Below are 27,063 nucleotides of genomic sequence, written 5' to 3' on the forward strand. Positions count from 1 at the left end.
TGTTTGTTAGATTTCATCGCCTAACGATGACGCTGTCTTTTTTGTGATAGTTTTGATAAAAGAAGCTCCCTGTAGTTCTGTATTCATGAAAATGTCAAAATTTTGAACTTGGAGCCCCTATATCTAGGCAATCACTTGACCTAGGTCGGATTTTATATATGTTCTGAAAAGGCCTTGACATCAGCTACAACATACTAAAATTTCAGCTCAATCGGATAAGTTTTTTGTTTTGACAGTTATTCAAAATGGCGGACAGAGACGTCAAATCAAGATGGCGACCATACCATCTTGTAGATCTCGGTCATTTTATCTTAAGTTCGCACAAAATTGGATAATTTTTAGCCAAATACTTCTATAATAAAGCTTTAGAAAGACCAATATATCGACCACTCAGAATATAATACGACTAACTCGCGAATGGCCAACTTTACAGGAGAGTGATTTAAAGCTGAGATTTTACATGCTGATCATAGGATTTTTAAGTATCGGAACCGATATAACTTTGGGAATAATTAACTTTTCGGTATAATATTCACAGGGAAGGTAGAGGGTATCACGCAGTACCCGAAAAGCGAAAAAAACGAATTTTGCAAAAAATCGAGTTAGTCGCATTATATTCTGAGTGGTCGATATGCAATTTTATAACATAAATCATGTGTTCTTAGGAAGATAATAGGAAAAAATATATATTTTAATAAAAATAATCAACAAAATCGAAGTGGATTATTCTAGCCAGATAAATTTAGATTGGATTTGGGCAATTTACTACTCTGAAATCGATTTTGGAATTGCACCTTCAGATAACTTTTTCACGGAGGCATTTTTTGACAAAATACCTATATTAGCATTTCATTGACTATTACTGAAACTACAAGAATCCTTTTGGGGATCATTGTACCTTATTTGGTACATAACATATCCCTATATACTTTGACATGGTAGACCGGATCGGCGAAGACCATCAATAAGTGCTAGAATTTATGAAAGTCTTACGGACAGCAGAGTGCAAAGTCACCCCCCGAGTGCAAAGTCACCCGCAACGACGGTACTCTAATTTTTTTGACATTTTTCCACTTTTCCCCAGTGAGTGATATGTGACAGATTGATCATTTTTTATAAATGAATTCCTGGATGTAAGACTTTCAGAAAATTCCAAAATGGATTACGATTTCGTCTGGTCAAAAAAGTTGAACTTTGTAAGAAAAATATTTTGAAAGCATAAAAATTTAAATTATTTTGATTTTTCGTATTCTTTGATCGTATTCGTTTAAACATTTGTCCAGAAGAAATCAAATTGGATTGGAACACATTAAATTTTAAAATTATCTGTCTTGCATATTTTAGTTTTAATTTACACAACATCTCTTTATATTTATGAAATTCTTTTAAATTGTCTCTGAATAATTCCCTCAATTTTAAGATAAAGAAACGTTAAAGATTTATTGTTAAACTATTTAGTTTATAAATTAAAGATGGAGGTTTAAAAGTTTTAAATGGTTTAACAGATCCTGGGGCTGATTTTAAATACAAAAACAGCTTAAAGGAGCTTTCCATTTTGATTTTAACTTAGTCACTGCGACATTTTTATGTGCTTTAGTTTAAAGGCCTAAAGTAATTGGATAATCGAAAATTAAAAATCTTTGAACTTTAATATTATTAAATAATTTTCAAAACATATTCAAAAATGTAAAAAAAATTAAACCGCACGATGTGCTTTCGATAAATCCCAAACCCCATGGTTTTGTAGCAAAAAGGGTTGAATGGGGGAATGAGGGTCATGTTAGTGGTCCCAGGGTCGACCTATATAGGGGTCCCAAATCTCTATCTCTAAACATTTGGGCTCTAGGCGTGGTAACGACCGGACAGACAGACGTATAGACGAACAAAGCCATGACATAATTTCTCAGAAATCGTCCGAAACGTGAAGATATATTGAGAAAAGTGGTTTAGTTAAAATTATTCTAATAAATGAGGTGAATGATTTCCCAATTCCAAATATAATTTTACTACAACGTTTCTGTATTTCATGTAAGTAGTGTACTACACTATCATGCTAATGCACATAGGCATTTTATGTACTTCCAAATTCCACAATCGAGGGGGTTCTTTTGCAATCGAAATACCCAACAAGGGATTATAAAGGCAATATACAAAACACCAATTTCCCCACAGAATCAAAATGCAAATGCCAATATAATGCTGAACTAAGCTTCAGTTGCAAATATTACATCGAAAATTTAATGTGACATGAGTGGAAAATAAAAACAGTCTGTATTATAACTATCTTAATGAGCTTCAATAAATTCGAAGAGTTCAATTTGACATAACTATTTTATGAGCACAAAAAAAAATACTTTTTGCTTTTCCCACGAGATCAATCAAAAATTTGCCAATAGATGATTACCAAAGTATTCCTCAATCATATTTCAAGGTGTTCATATTATTTTACACGAGTGATTCCATTAAAAGACCCTTTTAGAGCCGTATAGTAATTTGTAGTTAGTTATCTTTCACTATATAATACTTAATAAAATGGATTGTAAAATCTTTTTGAGTTAAAATTGCAATTTTCTGCATAATTTCTAGAGCGTCTATATACCTTGGAGAAATCTTATAGTGGATGTCCAGGTATCCTATACACATTTAATAACCATTTTTTGGTTAATATGTAGCAGCAAAGTAAGTGTGACAGTATTAATAACACTATAAAGTTAGATAGTGCTTTCATATACAATAAAATGTACACATAAAGTACAAAAATAATTGATATAAATCATTGATTGGTATTTCACAATTATGTACTATGCTTTGTAACACGGTGACGAAGGAGGTGAGATCAATCTTTCATACTCTTTCCTGCCGGCTCTTGATCTTTTGTGCACATAAAAATTGTTGACGCAAGTATGAGCTTTTATTGCACTCAGAACAATTATCCTAGTTAGTATGAAGAAGCTCTAAGAAACATTAAAATCAATCAATTGTTAAAGAGCTCAATAATAATAATAATAATACCCGAATATTTTTTTTAAGTTATAGGGGGAAAGTTACCAGTGGCTATGTTTCTTTTATTTATCTCAAAGATGGCCCTAATAAAGTCTTTGATTTTTGTGCTCAACTCTCTCCGAAATTCAGGCTGATTGGGGAACAAAATGACATTAAGATTTTTTGAATGTGTTTGAAAAAGTTTGACTGGTCTTAAACAAATCAATAAATTCATATTTCTTATACTCTTGCAATGTCACAGTAAATCTAAAAAGGCAAGGTAAAAAAGGTGTGTGAAACTATCTCAGCTTCCCCTAGTAAAAAATTATACATTAAATCACTAAGGGGAACCTTTGAAACTTCGTACGGAAAATGATGTCCAAGTTTCAAGATTTTTTACCGACTGCCACACAAGCCGAATCAATTATTAGGTTCGTAATCCCACCTCACAAAATTCCTGGAAATCCTTGGATTTTCCTTTAGAGGAATATGAAAATGTAGTGGCAATTTTTACAAAGCTGTCCCGGTTTGTTCAACCACGTATAAAATTTGTCCACCTATGTAATGTCTTATTTTCACCGTAAACAGTAGACCTGAATACAAAAATTTTCACAACAGTTATATGTTTTCTGAATAAATGTGACTCCGGAATATATTTCAAAAACCGGGCATTGCACTGTTTCCTAATTTTTGAAGTATGGGTGCGATGAGTTACATTTATTGATACACGTAAAAAATTGTTACGAAGCTTGGGATCGTTGGAACCATGGGTAGGTTCTCCTCCGCCTAAAAACTTTATCCGGTAATTTTGAGCATATCGTAAAGCTGGACTCTCTGATATTATTTTTTCAGTAAAATTGGATTATAAATATTTAGAGATTATAGAGTAGGGTAAGGACTCATAATTTTGTCCAGTCTGCTTACAAGCAACGATGTTCCAAGTGCGATATTTTCAATACTAATTGACTTTTTTTGTTACTATCTTTTCAGAAGGGTTGTTTAGAAACTTGGCAAGGGTTTATTGTCTTTGTTTTTACTAAAATTAGTCTTAATACGTTTAAAAATGAATTGATATGTAGAGGTGAATTTGGCTCTTATTTTGGACAACTTGGTTATTAATTTGGACAACTTGGCTGTAGATTTGGACAGCTAATCCGCCTCAACAGGATGCCCATTATTCTCCATTTCAAGAACCTTTCTTACCAAGTCCTGAAACAGTCCTGAACAGGAAGATTCATGTAAGGGAAACGTAGAATGTCACAAGAAGCCCGGAAACTTTCCATATCATACATTAAAGTGAGTTGACTTCGGTACTTCAAGTACATACGTGCGGATTCGCTCATTCCTTGGCTTTTCCGGGAGCCTTTCAAGGCATTTCTCGCTACATCTCTATCGTAGAGATGATGCTCCTTTGTTTCTCCAGGTATTTGTCCAACCTAGTCATCACAAAAGCTAAAATTTCACGAAATTTCAAGAGAAAAACATCTGTCTAAAATAAGGAGTATCACCTCACTGGTGAATGTCTTAAAATATTTCCCATTTTTCACACGAAAATTCTAATTAACAAGGCAAATCTCACTTCAGGTCAAATTTACAAATCACCACTAACGTGAATCAACACAATATTCAATAATATCACTCAAAAAAGCGAAGAAACATTGTTAGTACTTCACGACAGCTATAATAAGACTGAAGTAAACACAAAGTTCTGTCATATTTCTCGTTAACAATTACTCACACTGAATTTTCAACAAAGCAATTTCAACTCAAATCATATTCAAATTTTAACGTATTTAGTGTTAAAATCTTCCAAAAAGAACAAATATTTAGATAGAACTCATTATTCATCAAATATTGGATTAAAAATCCATAATTTTAAGCAATTTATTTTTAGTGTCCAATTTTATGCTCAAAGTGTCCAAAATAAGAAACTGGATGAAATTATGAGCCTTTACCCTATATGACTTATTTGACGACTATTAATACCGTTTAAGGTGTAAGTCATCAACCTTGGTCTTTTGATTGAAAACTCACAGACCAATCCTTATCCAAAAACAGTTGCTTATGTTACTGAAACATCTGTGAAGTATCAAATGCATTATAATTTCAAAATTTCTTATTTTAAAAGATGAAATTCGAAGTCATACTAAGTCAAGCACTGTATCATGTGTTTTTTCTGATTGTGTATTTTCTACTAGAGATTCTTTCTCTCCGGGGGCCATACCGCCTTTTATTATGTTATTATTATTTGAACCTACCGCAAACTGTTTGGCGCACGTTCGCAGTGAGACCCTCCAAAAGAGAGGTGTGCTTGACTTGATATATAAAATTTTGCACATGGACTTTTCTTCTCACTCTCTAGGCATTGCTCCAAATTCGTGATCGAGCCAACCGTCGTCGCGGACACAACACATTTCCCATGTCATCGATGGAACTTTGTGATCTTGCCTTCTTTTTATATGTGCTGCAGTATCATGAATAAAAGTGAAGAAATTGGACGCAATAATTGCAAACCAAGTGGCGTACGGCATTTTTTTTCCCTGCATAACATACTCCGGCCTGGCCAGGCCTCTTTCCCTCAGACATTTTCTATACCTTTTCTCGATTTCATATACCTATATTGATATTTTTTTTTCAAATCGACAACCGTCTCTTGTTCTCAATTTAATTTAAACAATATTTATCGATCACAGAGATCAAATTATTTAAAATCCATTAATCCCGCGCACTCACAACTCATTGAAAACCACGACTCTCTTGGGACTAATTGATGGCGATGGAGTTTTGAAATGAAGAGAAGGAGGAAGACAAGAAAATGTATACATGACAAAAAGATGATCACTAATCATAAATTCTCAGGCATTTCATCATTTTCCACTACACTGCACGATTACCATAAATTGAAGGGGAAAAAGAGCGTTGGAAGGACAAAAAAAAAAGAATTTTAACTCGAACAATCATACGGAATTTAAACCATCTCTTTTGTACTTACAAACACACAAACCATATTCCTCTGCAGTAGGAGGCAAAATCTCGCGATGAATGGACACAAAAACATGTCTTTACAATTATATAGTTGTATATTAAATAAAATGAAATTTAAAGTATAAATTTAAATTTCACTCTCACAATTTATTGCACGACATTTTAATTGTTAACCATTAATGAATGGCAGAAAAGATGCGAAGAATTCAATTTTTTTGTTGATAAACAATTCAACACAGAGTTTAAATATTTTCAATTTCGTTTCCTGTGAAAGGAAATAATAAAACAAAATCCACGTGCTTTTTATCTGTAGCACTGTGACAAATAGTTTGAAAAGCAATTACAGATTTTTTCTTCAATGAGAAAATTTGATATGGTTACTTTACGTTAATTGCCACCCAATTTAAATTTTTGACATTTAAAAACGCTCAAAAAGTAACTGTAATTGCATTTGACAGATGTCATTCCAGTGAAAATGTCAAAGTTATTGATATTTTAGACGCCAACACGTTTGTTCCACCCTTTTTCTTATTTTTTTTTTTGAAAATAAATAGCAATAATATCGAATAATATTTCATCATATTCTTTTTACAGTGGAGCAAAAAAAAAGGTGATTTTAATTTACGTCCTCTCACTGGGGTATTACATTAATTTACTGCCCTCCGTCCACGTCCAGGGATCTCTATCATAATAATTGTTCAACCCAAAAAAAGTGCTTTCAATTAAAGCCTCAATTAACACTGAAAATCAATTTCAATTGAACTTTTTTTATTCGTCTACTGTCAATTTTAATCCATTTTGATTTACCAAACATTTTTGCACAAATACTACGGTGGAATTTCGCGAAATAATTGCAAGGAAATAATTTTCCCGAGTGTGAGATAAATAATCATTAGATAGGGTGCGTGCAGGAGATTGTTCACACGAAATCTAGATTATTTTTTGACCATTTTAGCAATCTTGTTGGAATAAGAATAAACTGAAAAAAATGAACATTTTATTTGTCGTAGCACTTTTTCAAGTTTTTATTAATTCTAATTTTCACCTTCTTCTGCTCCCATTGCATTTTATTTTTATTTATTTATTTTTAATTATTCAACTTTGCAACTCTTTCGAACGATGGACACAAAAAAGGTGTCAGTTTGTGAGATTTATTCGATATATGATCATACTTCACGTTCACACTCTATTGGTGAAGTGTGCTTCCATTTGAAGAAGGTGATAATTGCGAGGCAATTTTTTAATATTTAATACCCATATATCTCTCTCCTCTTTGCGAATTCGATTATAATGATACACATTTCAACATTTTCATTGCTCCCATCTGACCATTATATACATATATAATATACCTTTATATGCTTTTAATCTAATATGGGTGTCTGGAAGTCACGAGCGCTCAAATTGAGATCATGTCTTTTTTCCTTCCACTTTTTCAACATCGAAATTTTTCATTCTTAACACATAAGCAACAACAGTGCTTGCCCTAAATACAAAAGAATAAGTTGAACTAATAGTACAAATTAAATTCGAGTCAATTTATTATGACTTGGTCGTTCGCTTATGTTATATATACATAGTGAAAAGGTTCTCAAGTTTCATCTGTTGCACCTTTTTCAATTTTCAACCACAAAACATTATAACATTAGTTTACGTTGAAGCACCAAGAAAAAAGAGTCTTGAATCACACCATTCCATCTTCTCAGCTCATGTCAATCTCAATTGGCAAAAAGGGAACGCGAGCAGAGTGAACACTTGAGGAATTGTGTTGTAAAATTATTTTACACCATTTCAAATTAATTGAAAGGTAGATAATTACAAATTTATTGAATTCCTGTCTTAAACTATAATTTTAAAAGCATCTCCAATATGTTGTTTTCTATGCCAAATGTACATATAACACATTTTATATCACGTGTCAGTCTTAGTCTTATTCGTAAAAAAATCACCAGCAAGTTTATAAGAAGACTTTACTGTCTGAAATTGCATGTTGTATTGAATTTTATAGTTCTCTCTCTTAAAAGATTACAAGATGCGTAACTTTTGATGAATTTCTTATACAATAATACTATACACATTATCCTTCAACCAACCTGTTGATCATGCCATCTCAGGCACCATCAATAAAAAGAAGTCGCAGACAAGAGATATATAGCTTGGGAAATAGTACAAGAATAGGGGAGACCGGGGTAAAATTAGCCAATGTACATTGAGCAAAATATTATTTAATTAATAATATTAACGGAAAAGTGGGGCACTTTGAAATGGGGCAGCTTTAAACTAAATTGAGCCTTATCATCTTATAATTTAGCTTCGCAATTGATTTGTGGATCTAAATTATATCATGATAATGTCCAGTTTCATTTAAAAATAGAAGAAATAAGCCCAATTTTACATCTGTCCTAATTCAAAGGCGCCTAACTTCCCTCATGTTGCGATTTAGCAACACTTTTACAAAATAGTCATAAAACTATAATTTTAAAGTAACAGTAACTTAAAATTTTTTTGAACATTTGGATCTGAGTAGTTGTCAGATTTTGTAGCTTCACAATGGTTCTTATTAGGTAGATTTTATGAGATATTTCTCACTTGAATAGGGAAATTGCTTGTAATTTCGGACGGTATGTAATTTTGGACACTTTGAGGGTAAAGTTGGACACTGCAAATAATTCGATTAAAATTATGCAATTTTCTTCGATATTTAATGAAAAACTTATTCTAATTTTCTAAGGTTGCAATGAGCTAGGGTCGAAATAACACTTATTGGCACTTTAAGAAGTCGTGTCATGACCTATTGGTATCCTATTTTTTCCAGTTAGGATACAAAATTTAAGCGTCTATAGCATTATCTTTATCAAATTTAAGAGTTAACTATCCAAAGTTCTTATATCGAAAATAATAGTATATGGAATTTTAAAATTTATAATTTTGATATAAGATTATGTACTTAGTACATAAAACTACATGTACTTAGTACATATTTGACTATACTTAGTATAATTTAAGTAGGATTCTAAAAGTTATTATTCTGTTAAGAAATTGTGAAGATGGCTTTTAAGTGAATCTATCATCCAAATGTTAGAATTCGCTCAGTTGGTAAAGACTCCAAGATGTACGTGTTTCCCTTGCAGAAAACTTCTAGATTTTACGTTCTTAGTTTTCTTCAAAAAATATCATATAAATTCAATAGAACATTACAGAAATTCACATTAACAAAGTAATCAAATCAAAGTAATATTTTCCATCGAGGACATTTGTTTATAAAATATCCACGAGATTGTGAATTTTAAGAGCAAATAAACATATTTCAAAATATTTGACATTGTATCCTAAGGGCCAATTTTTAAAACTCTCACTCGCACCTGCGAATTCTTTAGTGGCCGAGAGAAATTGACTCGAACACCCAGCAGATTCTTGAGTACGTGCAACGAGTACTTTATATTATAAAGGAGTCGTTACAGAAGGATTTGAAACTGCGGCGTGTGCGAGTTGATTTCTCTCGGCCATTAAAGGGCTCGCGGGTGCGAGTGACATTTTAGAAAATTGACCCTCTGTGGTAAGATGATTTTTCTTACTACAGCCGGCAAGTAAATATCTATAAAATGGATGGTCCATTCCAAAAACGTATTACTCGTTGAAAGCAAAAAAAATCATTTCCATACCAAATTTGCCCCGCTCACCCCTACATTCTACTAACGCGGAAAAACTTTACACCAATCACAACCCAACTGGGAATATATTTCCAAAGATAAAATATTAATATTTTTTTGAATATCAATAAATCCAATTTAATAAAGGTAGAAAGACAACGTCATCATATATAGGACAACCTCATAAATCAAATAAGACACACAAATCAATATACCAATTTTTAACGGTTGTGGTAATAAAATAGGCGTGAAATGTGATTCTCTTCCACTAAAACGCTCCACAATCAATTGCCATTGCAAAATGAATCTCATTTGCAATTACATAGCATTCGCCTAGCAAATGCAAGATCTATGACAAATAATTCAAACTAGCAATTTTGTCGAGTTACCAACTCTCAAAACATCATCACCACCAAGTATAATATATTTATACCATTGCAACGCTATGAAAATTGAAAGAGGATGCCTATATTTGAGTGAAACTATGACTTTACATTAGTGTCAACAAAAGAGTTGGGATATATGCAATGACCAATGATTATGAATTATTTATGTCACATAAGAAGATACCCTACAAGTAATTAAATCATCAGCACAATGTCAATTAGGACAAGTATATTTGATAAATTATTGTGTTAATTTGATACTGGTGTGATTTAACCACCAATATACAAATGATTCGTTAATTGAATTTCATAATCGCCCGCACACCTCGAGGCACCGTCGTTGTAAATGATTCCACACCAGAGGACATGAGAGTGTAAATTAATCCAATTAATAAATGTTTCATCGACCACCTCAACTGTTTTTTTTTTGCAATCCCCTTCGGACATACTCAAATCAATAAAACCCGATACTACCATGACAGTGAAAGACTCAATCTTTCTCAGCTTCTTGATTTACCATGAAGTACGAAAAAAAAATTGGCACCTGATTATACTAAAACCTTATGGCATAGTTAGGCTTCAATGAAAGAGCACATAATTTTAATAAGGGTACGGCGTCAATCCAGTGACCAATATGTGGTTTTCTCTCATGCATGAAAAATGACGGGTTTCAATTGAGTAACATCATTACATTGCACTTCACACCCATCATTATCGCTTAATTTAAATTTAATTGAAGTGAAATTAATTAAAAATGAATCAACCCACAGATTTTGACCAACCTATTATAATTAAAACTTCAGAATAATTGATTTTACCAAACAAAAAAGATTTAACTGGGATTCTTATAAATATAAATTATTTTACAAGATTTTTTTTTTCAAAATTTGGAATTTACTCAAAAAGAACTCCAAACTTTAATGATATCACGATTTTATAGAATTTCGATAGGGAAGAGTCTGATGGTTGTTTGAATTGTGGTAAAATATTTTGTGATTATTTATATAAATGTGAGAAAAATACTAATCGAGTTATTTCAATAAACTTACTTAGTGAGTATACTATGTAAGTGCCATACAAAATTACAAGATATTTTTTTTTTGAGTTTTGGAAGTAATGCTTTAAAATCAAAATATAGAAAAGTGTCTCAAATCTTAAACATGCTGGCTCTCCCCTATGTCTATAATAAATATTCAATTCACATCATTTGTCTAGATTAGTAAAGTTATATCCCAATCCATCTCAGAAGAAAAGCTTCATGCGCACGAGTCCAAGCTTTACGCGAAATTTTATTTCCATTGGAAGCGATTTTTAATAAACTTTAATCTTAAACTTTAAGACATTATACAAAATCCTTGAGAAATGGATGTGAGTTTTGATTTCATAAAATTTTTCTGATCTGAAAGATGCCCTGTGGCAAATAGTAATGCAATTGAATTTCGAGTAAATGTAGTCGGTCGGCTCTGCAATTCGGGCAGAGGGGTTATTTATTCAATTTACTAAATAATTTTGAATTTGCTATAATAAGGTCTAAGTGGTCTAACATTATAAAATCTATTCATAATGCAAATCAATGAAAATTTCAAAATTTACAATCAAATTACAGGTTTCAAAGACTGTTCATTTCCGATTCAAAACCGGTAGTGACCGGGATTTGTTTGAGATCCAAGTCACCCTTCTTCTTCTTATTCTATTTTATGTAAGGCTGTCGGACTAACTCGGGTCCATATAGCCAATCAATTGTCATCCAAATTATGCGAATGATAGACGTCAAACCGTTTGAAATTCAACATTATTGTTTTAAAGGTGGAAGTTTATATGGAATGAATCATGACCCTATGGACATGTTTTCTGAATTTGAAACATTCTATTTGACAATATTTTTCAAGCAATTCTCCAAATTCATCCAAAACAGCAGGATTTATTTTCCGATTTATGTAAGGAATTATTAGTATTTCCTACCGACTTATTTTCCGATTTCCGAATAAACGAAGTCGCTATCTCTAAATGTTTTGATTATAGCTCTGATAATGGTCAGATGGACAAGCGAATAGCCTAACATAATCATTCATAAACCGTCTGATTTTGAACTTGCTAACTAGAATGTCTATCGCCGATTAATCTGATTTTATCTATTACTTCTATCAGTAGGAATGCTTAAGAAAAACCGGTTCAAAATAAAAATGCCATTCCTTTTTAAGAGAATTAGTAAATATTATATTAGTTCTATTTAAATCACAGCAGTCAATATGATGAGATAAGAAAACAATGACATTGATTATGGTCATAAGAGGCAAAACAGTTAGCGATTTAGACTTGGAGTTTTCTAGAACGCTTTTTAATAAATTAATTCCATGAAGCGAAACATGATATTCATTCGTTATTAAATGGTCTTTCTGCGTAGAACAAGGAATAATATTTGGATGCCACTCACGTGAACCTTTCGTCTGCAACAAACTACTGCAATTCGAATGAATACATATAGCAAACCCTCTCGATGTAAAGATCTCGCAACAAAAAAAAATATGCTGAAAGTAAACAGTGTTGTGATTTATCATTAATTTGTTGTTTATCTCGTTCCGTAAATCTTCTTCACTTAATACTGCATAATATTTCGTTAAAGGTCTTTTTTGTGCGTCAATTCCGGTGCCACATTTATTATAGCCATAAAACAGCTCCCATAAGCAATACTGATGAGTGCTCAAGCCACTTCTAGCTGGTAAAACTTTACCAACTTCATGGCATCATTAATGCCGAAGATGATGAGAAGGTCAGAAGAATTCTTTACGTGAAATGTGTATTATATTATTGAAAATGCTAAGACGTCAAGGAGAACATCTAACAAAATCACCACTAGATCAACATTTTCATGGCTACAAACAATTAATTGTATTAACCAATATAATAAAAGAGAAATCGACTGTCTTAGAATACTAATTAGGTGATCATGAAGTACCTTGTGTTTCATCTATAACATTGTAAATTCTTTTTCTATTTTGCTCTAAATTAACTAGATTCAAAAGAGTCCGTGAGATCAAAGAGAGCCAAACGCCCTCGAGCACCATCCATTTCGGATTATCGTCCCGAACCCAAGCAGAATCTCGACGAACCACGAGATGACCAACAACCTGTTGACATCCCACCTGGATTTCTCTCACCATCTGTTCGCGAATACCTTGAGCTTGGAAGATCGATTCCCGGTGAGACAAAACACCCTCCTATGCATTTTATAAGTTTATATACTAAATTATTGATTCATTTCAGGTCGTCCCGGCACTGACTATCCCATCCTCTCGGCAATCCCCTACACGAACTTCTACTGTGACGATCAACCATATCCGGGCTTCTTTGCCGATATGGACACAAGATGTCAAGGTGAACGTTCGACACATGCAATTAATCTCGTCTTTGTTCATCTCCGCCAACCTCTATTAATGCAGACTGAGTGTTATTTTGTAAATTGTTTGCACAAGAAAACTCGCGAGGAAGTTTTATGCTCAACTTGTGTGCCAATTTCATTATGTTTACCACAAGTTTACAGCAGAAAAGTTTAAGATAGCAATTGCTGATATCGCCCATCTATTGTTGTTTCATTGTTGAACTTACAACTTTTAAAAATTGACTATAGCCAAATTAATGGACCATTTAAAATTATCAAGTTTGTATCCATTTTCCATTTTTATAATTAATAATTTGAGAACGACAAAGTATATGGGGAACCTATACACTGACCACTACGAAATAGTTCTGAGATAGAAAATTAGGTTTAACGGTTACTGAATTGCCCCTAAGGAACTCTTAAGTTTTGCAGTTTACCATGAAAGGTATTTACTATTTAACTTTAAAAAAGTTTCTTCAATAGTTTAAATAATTAGTCATTTTCCTATAATTATAATTTTTATGACATTTCCTACGTTTTGCACAAAGCAGCAAATAAAATATGTTGCGCGATTCTTAATAAAAAGGTGCTATTTGTTACTCTCAATAATATTTGCTATGAAGCAAATAGTTTAAGTGCACTATAAATAGTAGACTTCAACGAAAAAGAAGAATTCAAAATATTAGAATAATGAAATATTTAGCTGTCTTGAAGTTGAAGATAAAAAACTTCATATATAGTATTCTACCTCCGTAATTTCAATGGATTGCTAAATTAAGTTGTTCAAACTAGAATTATCCAAATAATTTTGAATAAGTAACTTAGGATAAAGTTATGATTCACTTTCATAACTCACGTTGAAACAATGCTCTATTGAGAAATAGACAAGTTCTAGCGGATGAACGCAATGATACATAATTTAGTTTGTGATTGAAGTCCAGTATAATCCGATAAAATTCTTGTTTGTTCAGAATATGATAGATAGAGAAATGCAATTAGATGGTCAAACATCTTAATTTTCTTATAAAAAAAACATTAATAGCAATGATTCACTTAAACTGACTTTAAATTAAAAATCCCAAAATTATAAAAAAATTAAGTTTCGTTTAAAAAAAAATACAAAATAAGAATAAAAAGGATTTTCAAAAATTTAATTTTAATATTAGAGTAAAGTGATATAAGTTGGACATAGTGTTACAAGTTGGACCATTCGCTGGTACAAGTTGGACATGGCGTTTTTCTTGATAAATACAGTACAAAATTTGTTTTTAAGCACAAGGAACCAAATTTTAAAACTAAAGCATTAAAAATATACAAATAAAAATGAAGTACTAAATTAATCAAGAAAAAAAGCCCTGTCCAACTTGTACCACTTTTCCCTATGTGACAAAATTTTACCATTTTGAAAATGTCCTCCCAATTATGCCTGAAAGTAAAAACAAACGAAACAAAAATTTTCCAAAAATATTTTTGTTTAAGAATAATTTTATAATAAAATACTGATCAATTAAAGTTTTTAAAGTAAAAATACAAGAAGCGAAAAACATTTCAGGGTATAAAACAGTATTTAAAGAACGATATAAGGTAAGGAAAGCATGTATCGACCAAGAAAGATGGATCGTTACCTTAAAATAAAATGTTGTTTCTTTTTGAGAATTATTTGTTATTTTTACGAATTATTTCATCAAAATGTGTTCCATTAGCAAATCATGAAAGAAATTTTGCAAAAAACAACTAGTAAAAGTTTCAAAAAATAAAAAAAATCTTTGGGGTGACGATACAACCTTCATGGTCAATACTTGCTTCACTTAGCTCATTCACATCTTTTTGTGAATACTGTTTCCTACTCAGAAAGTTATTTCTCTCATATTTGTACTTAAAAAATCAGTAATTTATAAATTACTCATAATTATTTTTACTAATTAATTATTTTTTACTATTTATAATATTATTCTTAAACAAAAATACTTTTGTTTCGATTGTTTTGACTTCTAGAATACATTTTTACATAAAATCAAATTTGATCGAAATACTCCCAAAATCGAATTTTAAGAGTTTTAACAGTGAAATCATCAAGTGAATTTTGACATAATAAAAATTCGGATTAAAAAGGAGTACAAAAGGATTTTTAACACTTGGAGGAAGTGCGGCACCTTTGAAATTGTGTTTTTTCTTCTATTTATAAAAGGAATCATAATATAATACATTTTTAAGATTAGTATATCGAGCTAAATTATATCTTGCTCCATTTAAAAGTGAGAGAAAAAGGTATACCTTTTTTGAAAGTATACCGCATTTTAATGGTGCCCCAGGTTCCCCTACTGGGGATTGAGTACTATAAATTCAAATTCTTACAACGTAAAAGCTTTATTCGTTATTAAACCAATACTACTTTTAATCTATTTAGGGTAAAAAAAAAACTTTTTTATAAGCATTAATTCTAGAATCAAGACTGAGATCAAGATAAAGATATTTCCTATATTTTAGTCTCTGAAATTCCGGAGATAGTGATTAAAGAAATATTATATTATATATTTATATATTATATTTCATTCTTAAAATATTTCATTTTTTAAACATGAAATTTATGTGTGTAGGGTGAAAGGAATACCTATTGATAGGATTGATACCTCTTTAGAGGAAAAGGTAGATTAGAGAAAAACGTAAAGTTAATTATATTAGAACATATCTGAGACGTATGTTGTTCTTGGAACCGAGATCTACAACTGGTGAAAATTTGGTAATCATCCGAATACTCATTCATTTTTTTCGAAAAAAAAATATACACAGGCAACATAGGAAATCGTTAACTTCTAATGGCTCTCCTGGAAAAGTTATTATTCTGAGATAGCATAGTATAGGCAGGGCCAAAGGAACACATCGACGCTTCCATTCCATACTATGCTATCTCAGTATGACAACTTTTCAGGAGAGCCATTTCAAGTTGGCGATTTCTTGTGGTACCCGTGTAATTTTTTTTATCTCGTCAACCGGACGTCGGATGACCAAAAATTTTTACTAGTAGTTGTAGATCTTGGTCTCAGAAACAACATATCCCTCGGAGTAATGTAAATTTAAGTCAATTTAGGCAGGGAACACTTTCATCTTAGCAATTTCATCAAAATACTGAAATTTATTTAATGCATCTAATAAAATGCAAATAATATGAAAATGTTAATTTAACATTTTCTATAAGAATGGATCTTCAAATTTCATATCCCATAATACAGAAAATAGGGTCATGATACGATTTCTTAAAGTTCCAATAGATGTTCCTTCAACCCTATATAGAATGGGAGCGTTAATATAACATATAAGAGAATCTGAAAGTTTTGTAAAATTGTCAAATGTTGACTGTTTTCACTATAAGGTAAAAACAATTATCATCAATACGACAAAAATTGACCAAAACTTTCTTATAATCCATAATATTCGTTCTTCCAGAACTGATGATAATTTTAAACTAGAATTTTTCACGAATTATTTCAATATTTAAAAATTGAATTAACAAAGTATATATCAATAACTTTTATTTAGCAGTACTCAGGTGTTGCATTATGAAAATTACTAAATGAGGTGGGGTATAAAATTATCATACTTGTAAGTAAATCTTTTAATCCTTTTAGTCTTTATCTTTCATTAGCGCTTATGTTATAGTTTTTTAATCTAGTGCTAAGCTTTTTGATGTTCCTTTTTTTGAGTTTTTGAAATTTTATTCTATTTCATAATTCTTGATTTGTCAGATTACACTAATTTTTGTTAAAATTTAGTTTCTTTCCCGACCAAAAATTATATTTTAAATTTGAATTTTTATTAACCAAAAATATGTTTTATTATCTTGCGCAATGTAGTATTGGATCTAAATGCGGGTCATTTTTAGTGAAGACAATATTCTCTTTCTCATTAATTTCTTTTCTTTTGCTCATGATTGATAATTTTGAAACATTTTGAAAAACTCTCCTTGCAAAATTGATCAAAATTTTCTTGATAAGTAATCTAAAATTGCTTAGTTAGCAATTGTTACAATAAAATTGGCATTGGTTTTAAGTTTTTTCTTTCAATTAATGAAATCTAGCTAGACTTATTGTGTTAAAATCTTGTAAAAATTTCATAAATTGCGTTTGGGGCGGGGTTTAGGCGATAGGTCACTATGACTTTTGCCTTTTATATAAAAAAAATACAAAATAAACACCGAGAAAAATGTGGATGGTAAAATTTACCATCCTCCATACAAAATTCTAATGGCCGGATAGTAAAAAAGTCACCCAGCAAACGCGATATTAAATTGGACTGTCAAAAATTGTAGAATCTATTGCATGGATAGTAAATTCTAATAGCCGGATGGTAAATTCTAATATCCCCGGATATTAGATTTTACTAGCCGGATGGTAAATTTTACTGGCAGGATAGTAAATTTTACTAGCCGGATATTAGAATGAAAAATGTCGGAAAAATTTATTTTTCCTTATTTTCATTGCTTTTTTTGGCCATTGTTTGAGGGCTTGGGGCCCTTCTTGGATGATATTCTCTGTATTTCAAGCCATTTTGGTGCGTGAAAATTGACGACTGCGCCGAGATTTGAACACGCGACCTTTGTGATGACAGTCCAGCATCTTCCAGCTGCGCCACGAATTGCTATAATGTATTCAAAGCATATCGGGAACCGTTGCATCGGCACCCACGATATTCCAAAATGACATTCTAACAGCAGGATGGCAAATTTTACTGGCTTGGATAGTAATTTCAATACAAATTACTATCCTCCGTTAAAATTTACTGTCTTCCAGTTAAATTTTAACATCTAATATGCGGTCAATAAAATTTACTTACCAGATATTAGAATCTAAGAGAGGTCAAGGTAAAATCTAAATGAGGATAGTAGATTTTACCATCCGGCTGTTAGAATTTACGATGCATAGGATAGTAAATTTTAAAATGTCAATATGGTAGATTCTAAAGGAAAGTTTCTATGGAGGATGGTATTTTCTACTATCTTTTGAGATAGTAGAATTTAAAGACACGATTTGTAGAAAATACCATCCAAATTTTTCTCGGTGAAAAGGTTCAATTTAAATTTTGAATCAACACAATATCATTTTAAACATATTATTAAGTAATCACAAAACTACAATTGAAATTGAAAACATTAGGGTTCAATTACCAGTCTGTGTGAGGTTGGAGTAAATAAATTTCAGAGTAATATTGATTGCATACTAATTTGATATTTTACTTCCCAACACCCAATAGGATGGCATTACTGTGACATTGATGGACGGCAAGCGAGTTTCCTCTGCCCAAATGGTACTCAATTCTCCCAAGCAGTTTTCGTCTGTGACTGGTGGTTTAATGTACGCTGTGATCTCTCACCCCGCCTCTACTCCATCAATGCGCGACTCTATCAAACACCCAAAGTGAATCCAACGCGACCACATCGAATCATTACAAAGCAACTGATTGATGATATTTTCAATTAATTGCATCATCACCGACAATTGCACTCAAATTACAGTTAAATCTTTCATCTCGTTGGATTCCTTCCCCACTTTTATCTTCTTTTTTTTTCTTCCTTCCAAACTTCACTTACCGAACACATAAATTATCGGGTCAATTAGAAGATTTGCAGTAAAAAATTCACCATGAACATTCTATTAGGAGTTTACAAAAAAAAAACATATCTAGAGCAGTGCCATCCAATACAATTACTTTTTGCGAAGAAAAATGTATTTCCTCCTTCATAATTTTCAACAAGAAATTAAGACAAACAGAAGCATAGAGAAAAGTACAAGTAATTTGGCTCATTAAATCTTATCAAGTGTGTTAATTTAAGATACAAATTCCTTGTAAATATATTTTGTAAGTTTTTTTTTTATATACAAGTGATTAAAAAATATGAAATAAAAAAAAATGTGAGCGAAGTGGAAAGGTCGCTGGAAAAAAATTTGATCTCTTATTTTAAGATATCGCCCAATCCGAATTTGCCTGAAAGTTGGCAAATGAACACAACCCAAGTTACCAAATGATTCAAAATCAACTTTACCTGGACAATTCAACGGTTCTAATTTCTCGAAATGAAACGGAGTGCAATGACATAAATTATCTATTCTACTGGTATTCATATGATGTCTTTAATCATTCAGTGTCACATGAGCATCGTGTGAGCTTTTTTTTAAAAAAAAGTTCAAGTTGTTAGATTTTTTTTTCAATTAAGCAAATAGAGCATAGAAATACAAAGAACAATTAAATTCGTGAAATACAGTAAGATACGTAGTTTTCGAGAAAGATATTGACAATATAATGTGACAAAACAATGTGTGATTGCCCTATCTTAGCCGTTTTCTTAATTCTGAGATAAAGAAAGCTTAAAAATTCATATTAAGTTTAAAATCAGGAGTTAAAGAGTATAACATCAGGGGCCCATCAAGCCTAATAAAAAGTGAAGCTATTTTTCACTTTTCCTTGTAAAAATTTTGGAGCTATTGCACCGCGACTTACAAATTCGCTCCTAGTTCTTGTATAATTTTGGCGAACATTATGAAATATGTATTTTTATATAGCTTTTAATGCACGATTTGGAAATATATCGGTCTAATAAGTCAATTCCCTTTATGATAAAACTTGCTAATAGTCTGCAGTGCCTCTATGCAAAAACGTATGGAAAAATGAAATGTCCAGAGGCCCCTGTACACACCAAAAAGAAAAATTGATTTTAAAATATAGAGGATCCTCACAATAAGCTGTAATATTGAAGATACTTGCTTTTACCTTAAAGAAATTTGTCATTTTAATATTTAAAGGATCGCAAAGAAAGATGATAATGAAACTCTCCTAATATCTTTATAGCAGGAATATTGATTAACGTAAAATGATTTAAGGATTTCATGATTAAAGATTTATTATTATTATTCATAGTTGAGAAGTTCTATTTTACATTATATTGGATGAGATCATATATTCTGTCACTAGAAGAAGTTGAAAGTTTGGAGTGGTATATCTCAGCTCCTGATGAACATAATTGGATGAGTGAACTATTGTTGAAAAGCTTGGTTCATAAGCTTTTAGAATCTGGTATACTTAATCTGCTATGGATAAACCATGGTCATCCAGAACCATTTATGTCGAGGAAGACACATTTTGCAACGTCTTTTTTGGCCATCTACTTCTGGGACCAGGAGTGACCCACTTTTCTCGCACATGGACTGTTTGTTGGAGGAAATCAAAAGGTACAATTTGTGGTAGAAACTTTTTTTTTGGACATCTTACTTTTTTTATTCATCCACTTTTGCAAGAATTTTAACATTTTACACGCATAGAAAAAAATTGCAGAAATCCTTCTATTCCATTTTCTGGACAAACTAATGAAGATATCGACTTGGAATGTTCTAAGTACTCCCCCATAAGTTGATCCAAGGAATCCAAAGATCACATCAATTTCATCCCCACGTCTATCCTTCCCCTCCAGAAACCACTCTTTTAGGATTTCAGTCATTTTTTCCTTGCGTTTAACACTTCAAAATTCTTGCAAAAGTCGATGAATAAAAAAAAGTAAGATGTCCAAAAAAAAGTTTTTACCACAAATTGTACCATTTGAGTTCCTCTAACAAATAGTCCTTGTGCGAGAATTGTGGGTTACTCCTGGTCCCAGCAGTAGATGGTCAAAAATGACGCTGCAAAAAGTGTCTTCTTCGACATAAATGGTTCTGGATGACCATGGTTTATCCATAGCAGATTAATTATACCAGATTCTAAAAGCTAATGAACCAAGCTTTCCAACAATAGTTCACTCATCCAATTATGTTCATCAGGAGCTGAGATATACCACTCCAAACTTTCAACCTCTTCTAGTGACAGAATATATGATCTCATCTAATATAATTTTCATTTATAACACAAAAATCGGTAATTTTATACCGTAAGTGAGGGAGACTTTGACACCCCCTACTTTTCGTAAGCTTTTCTTTAATTATAATGTTTAAGAACGATTCTCACTGATCAGACTTAGTAGATTGGATCGGTAAAGATCATCCTTAAGTTCTAGAAGCAAAGAAAAACTTACGAACTGGAGGGTGTCAAATTCACACGCAGGGGAAAAACTTACCCGCACTTACGATATGAATTTGATATTAGGTGAGATTCTTAACAATCTCACCTACTATAATCCTAACAAAATTTCATGTCGTCCGATCGACCTCAAACTTGGCCAAAATGTGTTTCAGCACTTCCTGATCACGAATATATATGTGGCTAATTTACGTTCCCGGCCGGCCGGCCGGCTGGCCGGCCGGCCGCTCTTTGGAGCTTAATAGCTCCTAAACTAAAAAAGATATCGACTTGCGGTTTTCGGCAAAGGTTATATATCGGGTGAAAATTGCAACTTGGTGCATTGACCCCCCACCCCCCACCCCTCCTTCCGCCATTTTGAAGACCCCCCTTTTTTTGTTTTCTCAATAGCTCCGCCCTTATGGCATCGAGCGGGCTCAAATTTTAGTATGTTATAGCTGGGCCTTAGAGCTTTCCATCAATATCAAACTTAAGGTCCCCCGACCCCCCTGACCCGAGCTACAAGGGTCCAAAAAAAATTTCTTAAAATGGCCATAACTCCGGTTCTAATTCTCAGAATTTAAAAAGTGAGGCAGTTTTGGAAAGCTCTCGTGAAATGCCACCTCCCCTTCTAACATCGCAAGTTCATAAAACCACCGCTAGGGGCGCTATTATTAAAAAGAAAATTTTTAAATCTTATAAGTTAAATAACTCAAAAATTCCTTATGCAATCGGGCTGAAATTTTAGTATGTTGTAGCCGTTGATTATACCTATCAAACAAAAAAAACCTTAAGTCGATCCATAACCCCTGACCCGAGCTATAAGGGGTCAAAGTTCGAACATTGACCGGCCTCTATCTCCGGTTCTAATTAACATATCGACCTAAATTTTACCTTTTTGGTTTCGTCTCGATGAGCACTTTCAGATGGAAGTTCAAAAAGTCACCACAGGTGGCGCTGTGATAGCGTCAAAATTCATCGAATTTCAAAGTCACTTTTCTCAAAAACGGCATTGTGCAAGTTAATGAAATTTTAGTATGTTGTAGTCCAGTCTAGGACGTTTCCAAAATGGTGCGTAAGTGCGCTGTGGTTAAAACAGAACCGGAGATATGAGGGGTCAAAGTTCACAAAATTCAAAAAATCATATCTCCGGTTCTATGTGACCGATTTTGATGAATGAGGGCTTAAACGAAAGATCTCACCAAATACTACAACTTTCTAAAATTTTTGAACTTCGTGGGACCAACACCAGGGGCGCCACAGTCGAAAAACCATTTTCAATATCACATAACCTCAATTATCTCGACTGTCGCTGAACCGATTTTGATGATTACTTCGACATAATTGTAGAGGACATTTGTCTCTACATTTCGTCCATACATCATTTTCCGCTCAGACTACGCTATCACTCCGATTTTGCCGTTTAAGTGTGAAAAAATTGATTTTTCCCATAATAACGCTTTGAAATCACTCAGATGCTAATTTGACTGCCTCTACTCCACCGAGACACTTAAAATAGGGTTTTAAATGGAAAGTCCCACAAAATACAACAATTCTTTGATATAGTTGAAGTTCAACAAATGACTACTTGGGGCACTCTGGATGAAAAAACGAGTTAAGAAACAAAAAACCTCGCTTATCTTGACTTCTGAGTAATCGATGAGATCATATTCTATGGGAAAATTATAGAGAACATTCTGGTCTACATTTCACCCATATATTACTTTTGTGCCAGTTCATCCAAATCCTTGATATTTTGGTTTAAATACAAAATTTGTATAATTTCACGAATTTGATTCAAGATAACTGAATGGCGTCTCCCAACTTCAGCTCCAAATCGAATTTGCATGCACTCCGAGTTAGCTCACTTTAAGAATCTCACCTACATAAGCCGGTTAGGATTATCTGTCCCTTTTACTTCCCTTAAAATATATAACAATTCCTATAATAATTTATATTAGTTTAATTTATACATGTATTTTTTGAAATATTTTTTTTTTAATATATAAAAAAAAAACATAGAAAAAAGGAAAAAGTACTTAAATTAAAAAAGGCCTGTCACGACACTTGGTAATTGATATGACGCTGTAACGCCACATCAATCGATATTATTTTAGTAGAATTCTGAAATATGTAGTTTTATAATGGAAATGATAATAAAAGTGTAATTCACGAACGTAACCAGGAAGGATTTTAGCTCCGATATTTTCGGTATACTAAGAAACGAAATTCGCCTAGAGGTACTGGGGCAGTTGTAAACATGAGGTAGTTGCAAAAACTGCGATTTTTTAAATTAGATATTAAACTTCAGAGGATGAGGCCTATATGAATTCATTTATTCCAGAGCGCTACTAATCCACTCAAGAAATTACTGACATATGTCAAAGTAGTGTAAACACAAAAATCTGTATTTACAGCTACCCAACATTTTCTACTTCCTCAGTTTTCTCCCTGTCGAAAAAACGAAAAGTACTTCGTTTGGTCTGTTGTACGTGCTAAAGGGTATTCTTCATTGTTAAATTTTTGGGGATAACCGTTCTACCTTAACTATTTACTCGAGAGCAGTGTACAATTTTATTTATTTAAAGCTGGAGCTACATTTCTGTTGAAAGCATTTTAATAGTAAACTCAGTAAAGTTTTTATTAATACTTATGTTGGTGTTTCACTTTTCGTTTTGCCAATACGAGAAATAAGAAGTTCACTTTACTCTTATGGATGGATATGAATATATTACAAATGATTTGAGGACGAGTTTCTTAGTTACAAATGAAAGATTATTTTATTATTTAGACATTAAATAATGAACATTCATTTATTTACAAAAATTATTTTGTAAAATGTTTTAAAATATTAATCTTTGAACTCGTTTCTCTAGTACGTTTTCTGTTGCACAATGTTAACTTATTATTATTATTATTATTATTATTATTTTATTCCACTCAGGTACTTTTACACAAAATCGCACCGTATAATTTCATTGGAGACCACAATTATTTATACTTCATTTACAATGTCAATTTTTGTAAGAAATTCAATTATTAATTTAGACCCTTTCTCAGAATAATCCAAAAATTTAAGGGCTGATTGATTTTTAAAAAAGTTTCTTCTTTGATTTTCAAGATGTGGGCAATTAGTTAACAAGTGTTCAATCGATAAAGTTTCATTAAGGTTACAGAAGGGACAAATTGGAGGGGGAGTACGCGTCATTTTATAAGACTGAGTAAGTCTAGAATGTCCAATGCGGAGTCGAGATATGATGGAACATTCTTTGCGTATTAAGGAAGGATGTATTTTAGGGCGACTAGGAGATGAAATAACTTTTTTGATAAAACCAGAGACTTCTGAGTTGAACCAATTTTCCATACGGTTATTAAATTCTCTATTTACAATATTAAGCATACTTTTTAAAGTAAGATCTTTGCAAACAACAATAGGTATTTCAAGGGTATTTTTGGCTTCAAAATCAGCCTTTTCATTACCTGGTATGCCTTTATGGCCAGGTACCCAAAGAAGTATAGCAGATCCTTTTAACTCAATAAGTAGAGATCTTATTTTACAAACAAGTGACGAATTATTTCTTAAATTTTTTACAGCTTCAATAGCGCTAAGGCTATCTGAAGCGACAATCCACTTTTCTCCTGTAATGCAGCAATCCGCGATAAATTCAAGCGACTTTTTAATGGCCATAGCTTCGAGCTCAAAAACAGATGCTGAGGGATGGCATCTGCAACTGAACACAAGATCGTGCTCAGTTACAACTGCAAAACCCTTTAACTCATCCTTACCGGATCCATCACAATAAATCATTTGAGGATTTGGATGAATTTGATTTACTACTCTATTGAAAATGTTTATTATATCACTAGTAGACTGTTCCTTATAATTTACAGTAGTGAGATAAGTGTTAACCAAAGTTTCATTGAAAAACCAAGGAGGTTGTGATTCACAGACACGAGATTCAATATTAGTATCTTGAATCAAATTATGAATTAAATTTCCTCCAAAGGAGTAAAAGCTTTTAGTATCCCGCCTGTGTTCCCAATGTAGCAAATCAGAAAAACCAGGTGCTGAAGGGGTAGCATGGAGTCTAATAGTAGATTTTGCAACTTGTCTTTCTAAAGCAGCTGTCATAGTAGGTACTCCTGACTCAGCCAACAAACTCGAAATAGGAGATGTCCGGAACGCCCCGGAGCTGAAACGATAGCCCGCGTTATAAACGCTATTTAAATTTCCTATTAATGTTTTCGAGGCAGCCGGAAAATAAATTTCGCAGCAGTAAAATAACTTAGAAAGTACTAAAGCTTGGTGTACATTTGTAAGTGAATCTCTGTGTGAACCCCATGTAAGATTTGAGAGACATTTTATAACATTTAGCCTTTTAGTGCATGATTTTTTGACGTCTGTAATATGCCCTTTAAAATTAAGTTTTTTATCTAAAATGACCCCAAGAAATTTGTAGGTGGACACATTTTCCAAAACGTGCCCATTAAGTGTGTGAGTGGATTCCTGACAAACATGTTTATTACAAAAATGAAGAGCCTTTGTCTTTCTATAGGAAAATCTAAAGCCATTTCTGTTAGCCCAATGACTAATTTTGTTAATACCGGATTGAACTTCAATATATCTCATATCTGAGTCAGGATTAGAATTGTAAATTACAATATCATCGGCATATACTAAAATTTTATTTGGATTGTCGGGAGGAAATAAGGAAAATATCCCATTTATAGCTATAAGAAAGAGTGTAACAGATAGTACCCCACCTTGAGGAACGCCATTTTCAATGATATTTTCATCAGATAAGTAATTATTAACTCTAACTTTAGCTCTTCTAGGCTCAAGATAAAACTTTATAAATTCCAAAATAAATCCTGTTAAGCCCCATTCTAGAAGTTGATTTATGATAATTTCACCCCAAACTCTGTCATAGGCCTTTTCAATGTCGAAGAAAATAGCAGTGGTGTGAGATTTTTTCTTGAACGACTCAAAAATGTCTGCAGTTAGCTTAGAGACGGACATATATGTGGATCTTCCTTGGCGAAAACCAATTTGATTATCAGATATTAAATTGTTGGATTCAAGAAACCAGATAAGACGTGCATTTACCATCCGCTCAAAGATTTTTAGGTCACAATTCGTTAGAGTTATAGGCCGAAAGTCCGGTGAAATATTAGGAGAGTTCTTTGGAATAGGGACTATTGTAGCAGATTTCCATTCATTGGGGAATGAGGACGAAGTCCACATTTTATTAAAAATGTCTAATAGAGAATTTAGAGTGTTAGGAGGTAAATTTTTTATCATAGAATATGTAATAGAATTAGGACCATATGACTTTCCTTGGCTCTTGGATACAGATGCGATCAGTTCTTGTAAGGAAAAAGCCATGTTCAGTGTATTAGAAAAAGGTAGTAATTGTGAAGGGATAGGGCAAATATTTTTTAACATGTCTTTCTGTTTTAGTTCATCTTCTGTAAGGGAAGAGTTTAAAGAAGGAGAGGCAAATTTTATAACCAAGATGTTGGCAATTTCATCAGGTTTAGAAGAGGTCCCGAATTCGCACTCAACCCGCTTAATGGAAGGCTGCGAAATCCCACGAATAGCGTTAATTTTTTTCCACATTTCACTAGGAGGAGTGTTAGGATT

At 32.5% G+C, this 27,063-nt stretch overlaps 3 protein-coding genes across 5 annotated transcripts in view; 1 reads left to right on the forward strand and 2 right to left on the reverse strand.

Moving 5' to 3' along the window:
* The window catches only part of LOC129799749 (uncharacterized), a 37,861-nt gene extending 18,567 nt beyond the window's left edge, over positions 1-19,294 (forward strand). For both annotated transcript variants that reach the window (XM_055843935.1, XM_055843936.1), the window contains 3 exons: positions 13,018-13,203; positions 13,268-13,378; positions 18,630-19,294. In XM_055843935.1, the coding sequence (XP_055699910.1) occupies positions 13,018-13,203; positions 13,268-13,378; positions 18,630-18,856 (524 nt within the window). In that variant the 3' untranslated portion in view covers positions 18,857-19,294. The remainder of the gene's footprint in view (positions 1-13,017; positions 13,204-13,267; positions 13,379-18,629) is intronic.
* LOC129799737 (uncharacterized) overlaps positions 1-27,063 on the reverse strand; it is a 154,942-nt gene that overhangs the window by 49,380 nt on the left and 78,499 nt on the right. The window lies entirely within an intron of this gene.
* Positions 24,337-26,252, reverse strand: LOC129799742 (uncharacterized). Its single transcript, XM_055843920.1, has one exon. It carries the CDS (start codon positions 26,047-26,049, stop codon positions 24,415-24,417), a length of 1,635 nt encoding a protein of 544 aa, XP_055699895.1. The 5' UTR covers positions 26,050-26,252; the 3' UTR covers positions 24,337-24,414.

Source organism: Phlebotomus papatasi, chromosome 1 (assembly GCF_024763615.1).
Source record: "Phlebotomus papatasi isolate M1 chromosome 1, Ppap_2.1, whole genome shotgun sequence".
NCBI lineage: Eukaryota > Metazoa > Arthropoda > Insecta > Diptera > Psychodidae > Phlebotomus > Phlebotomus papatasi.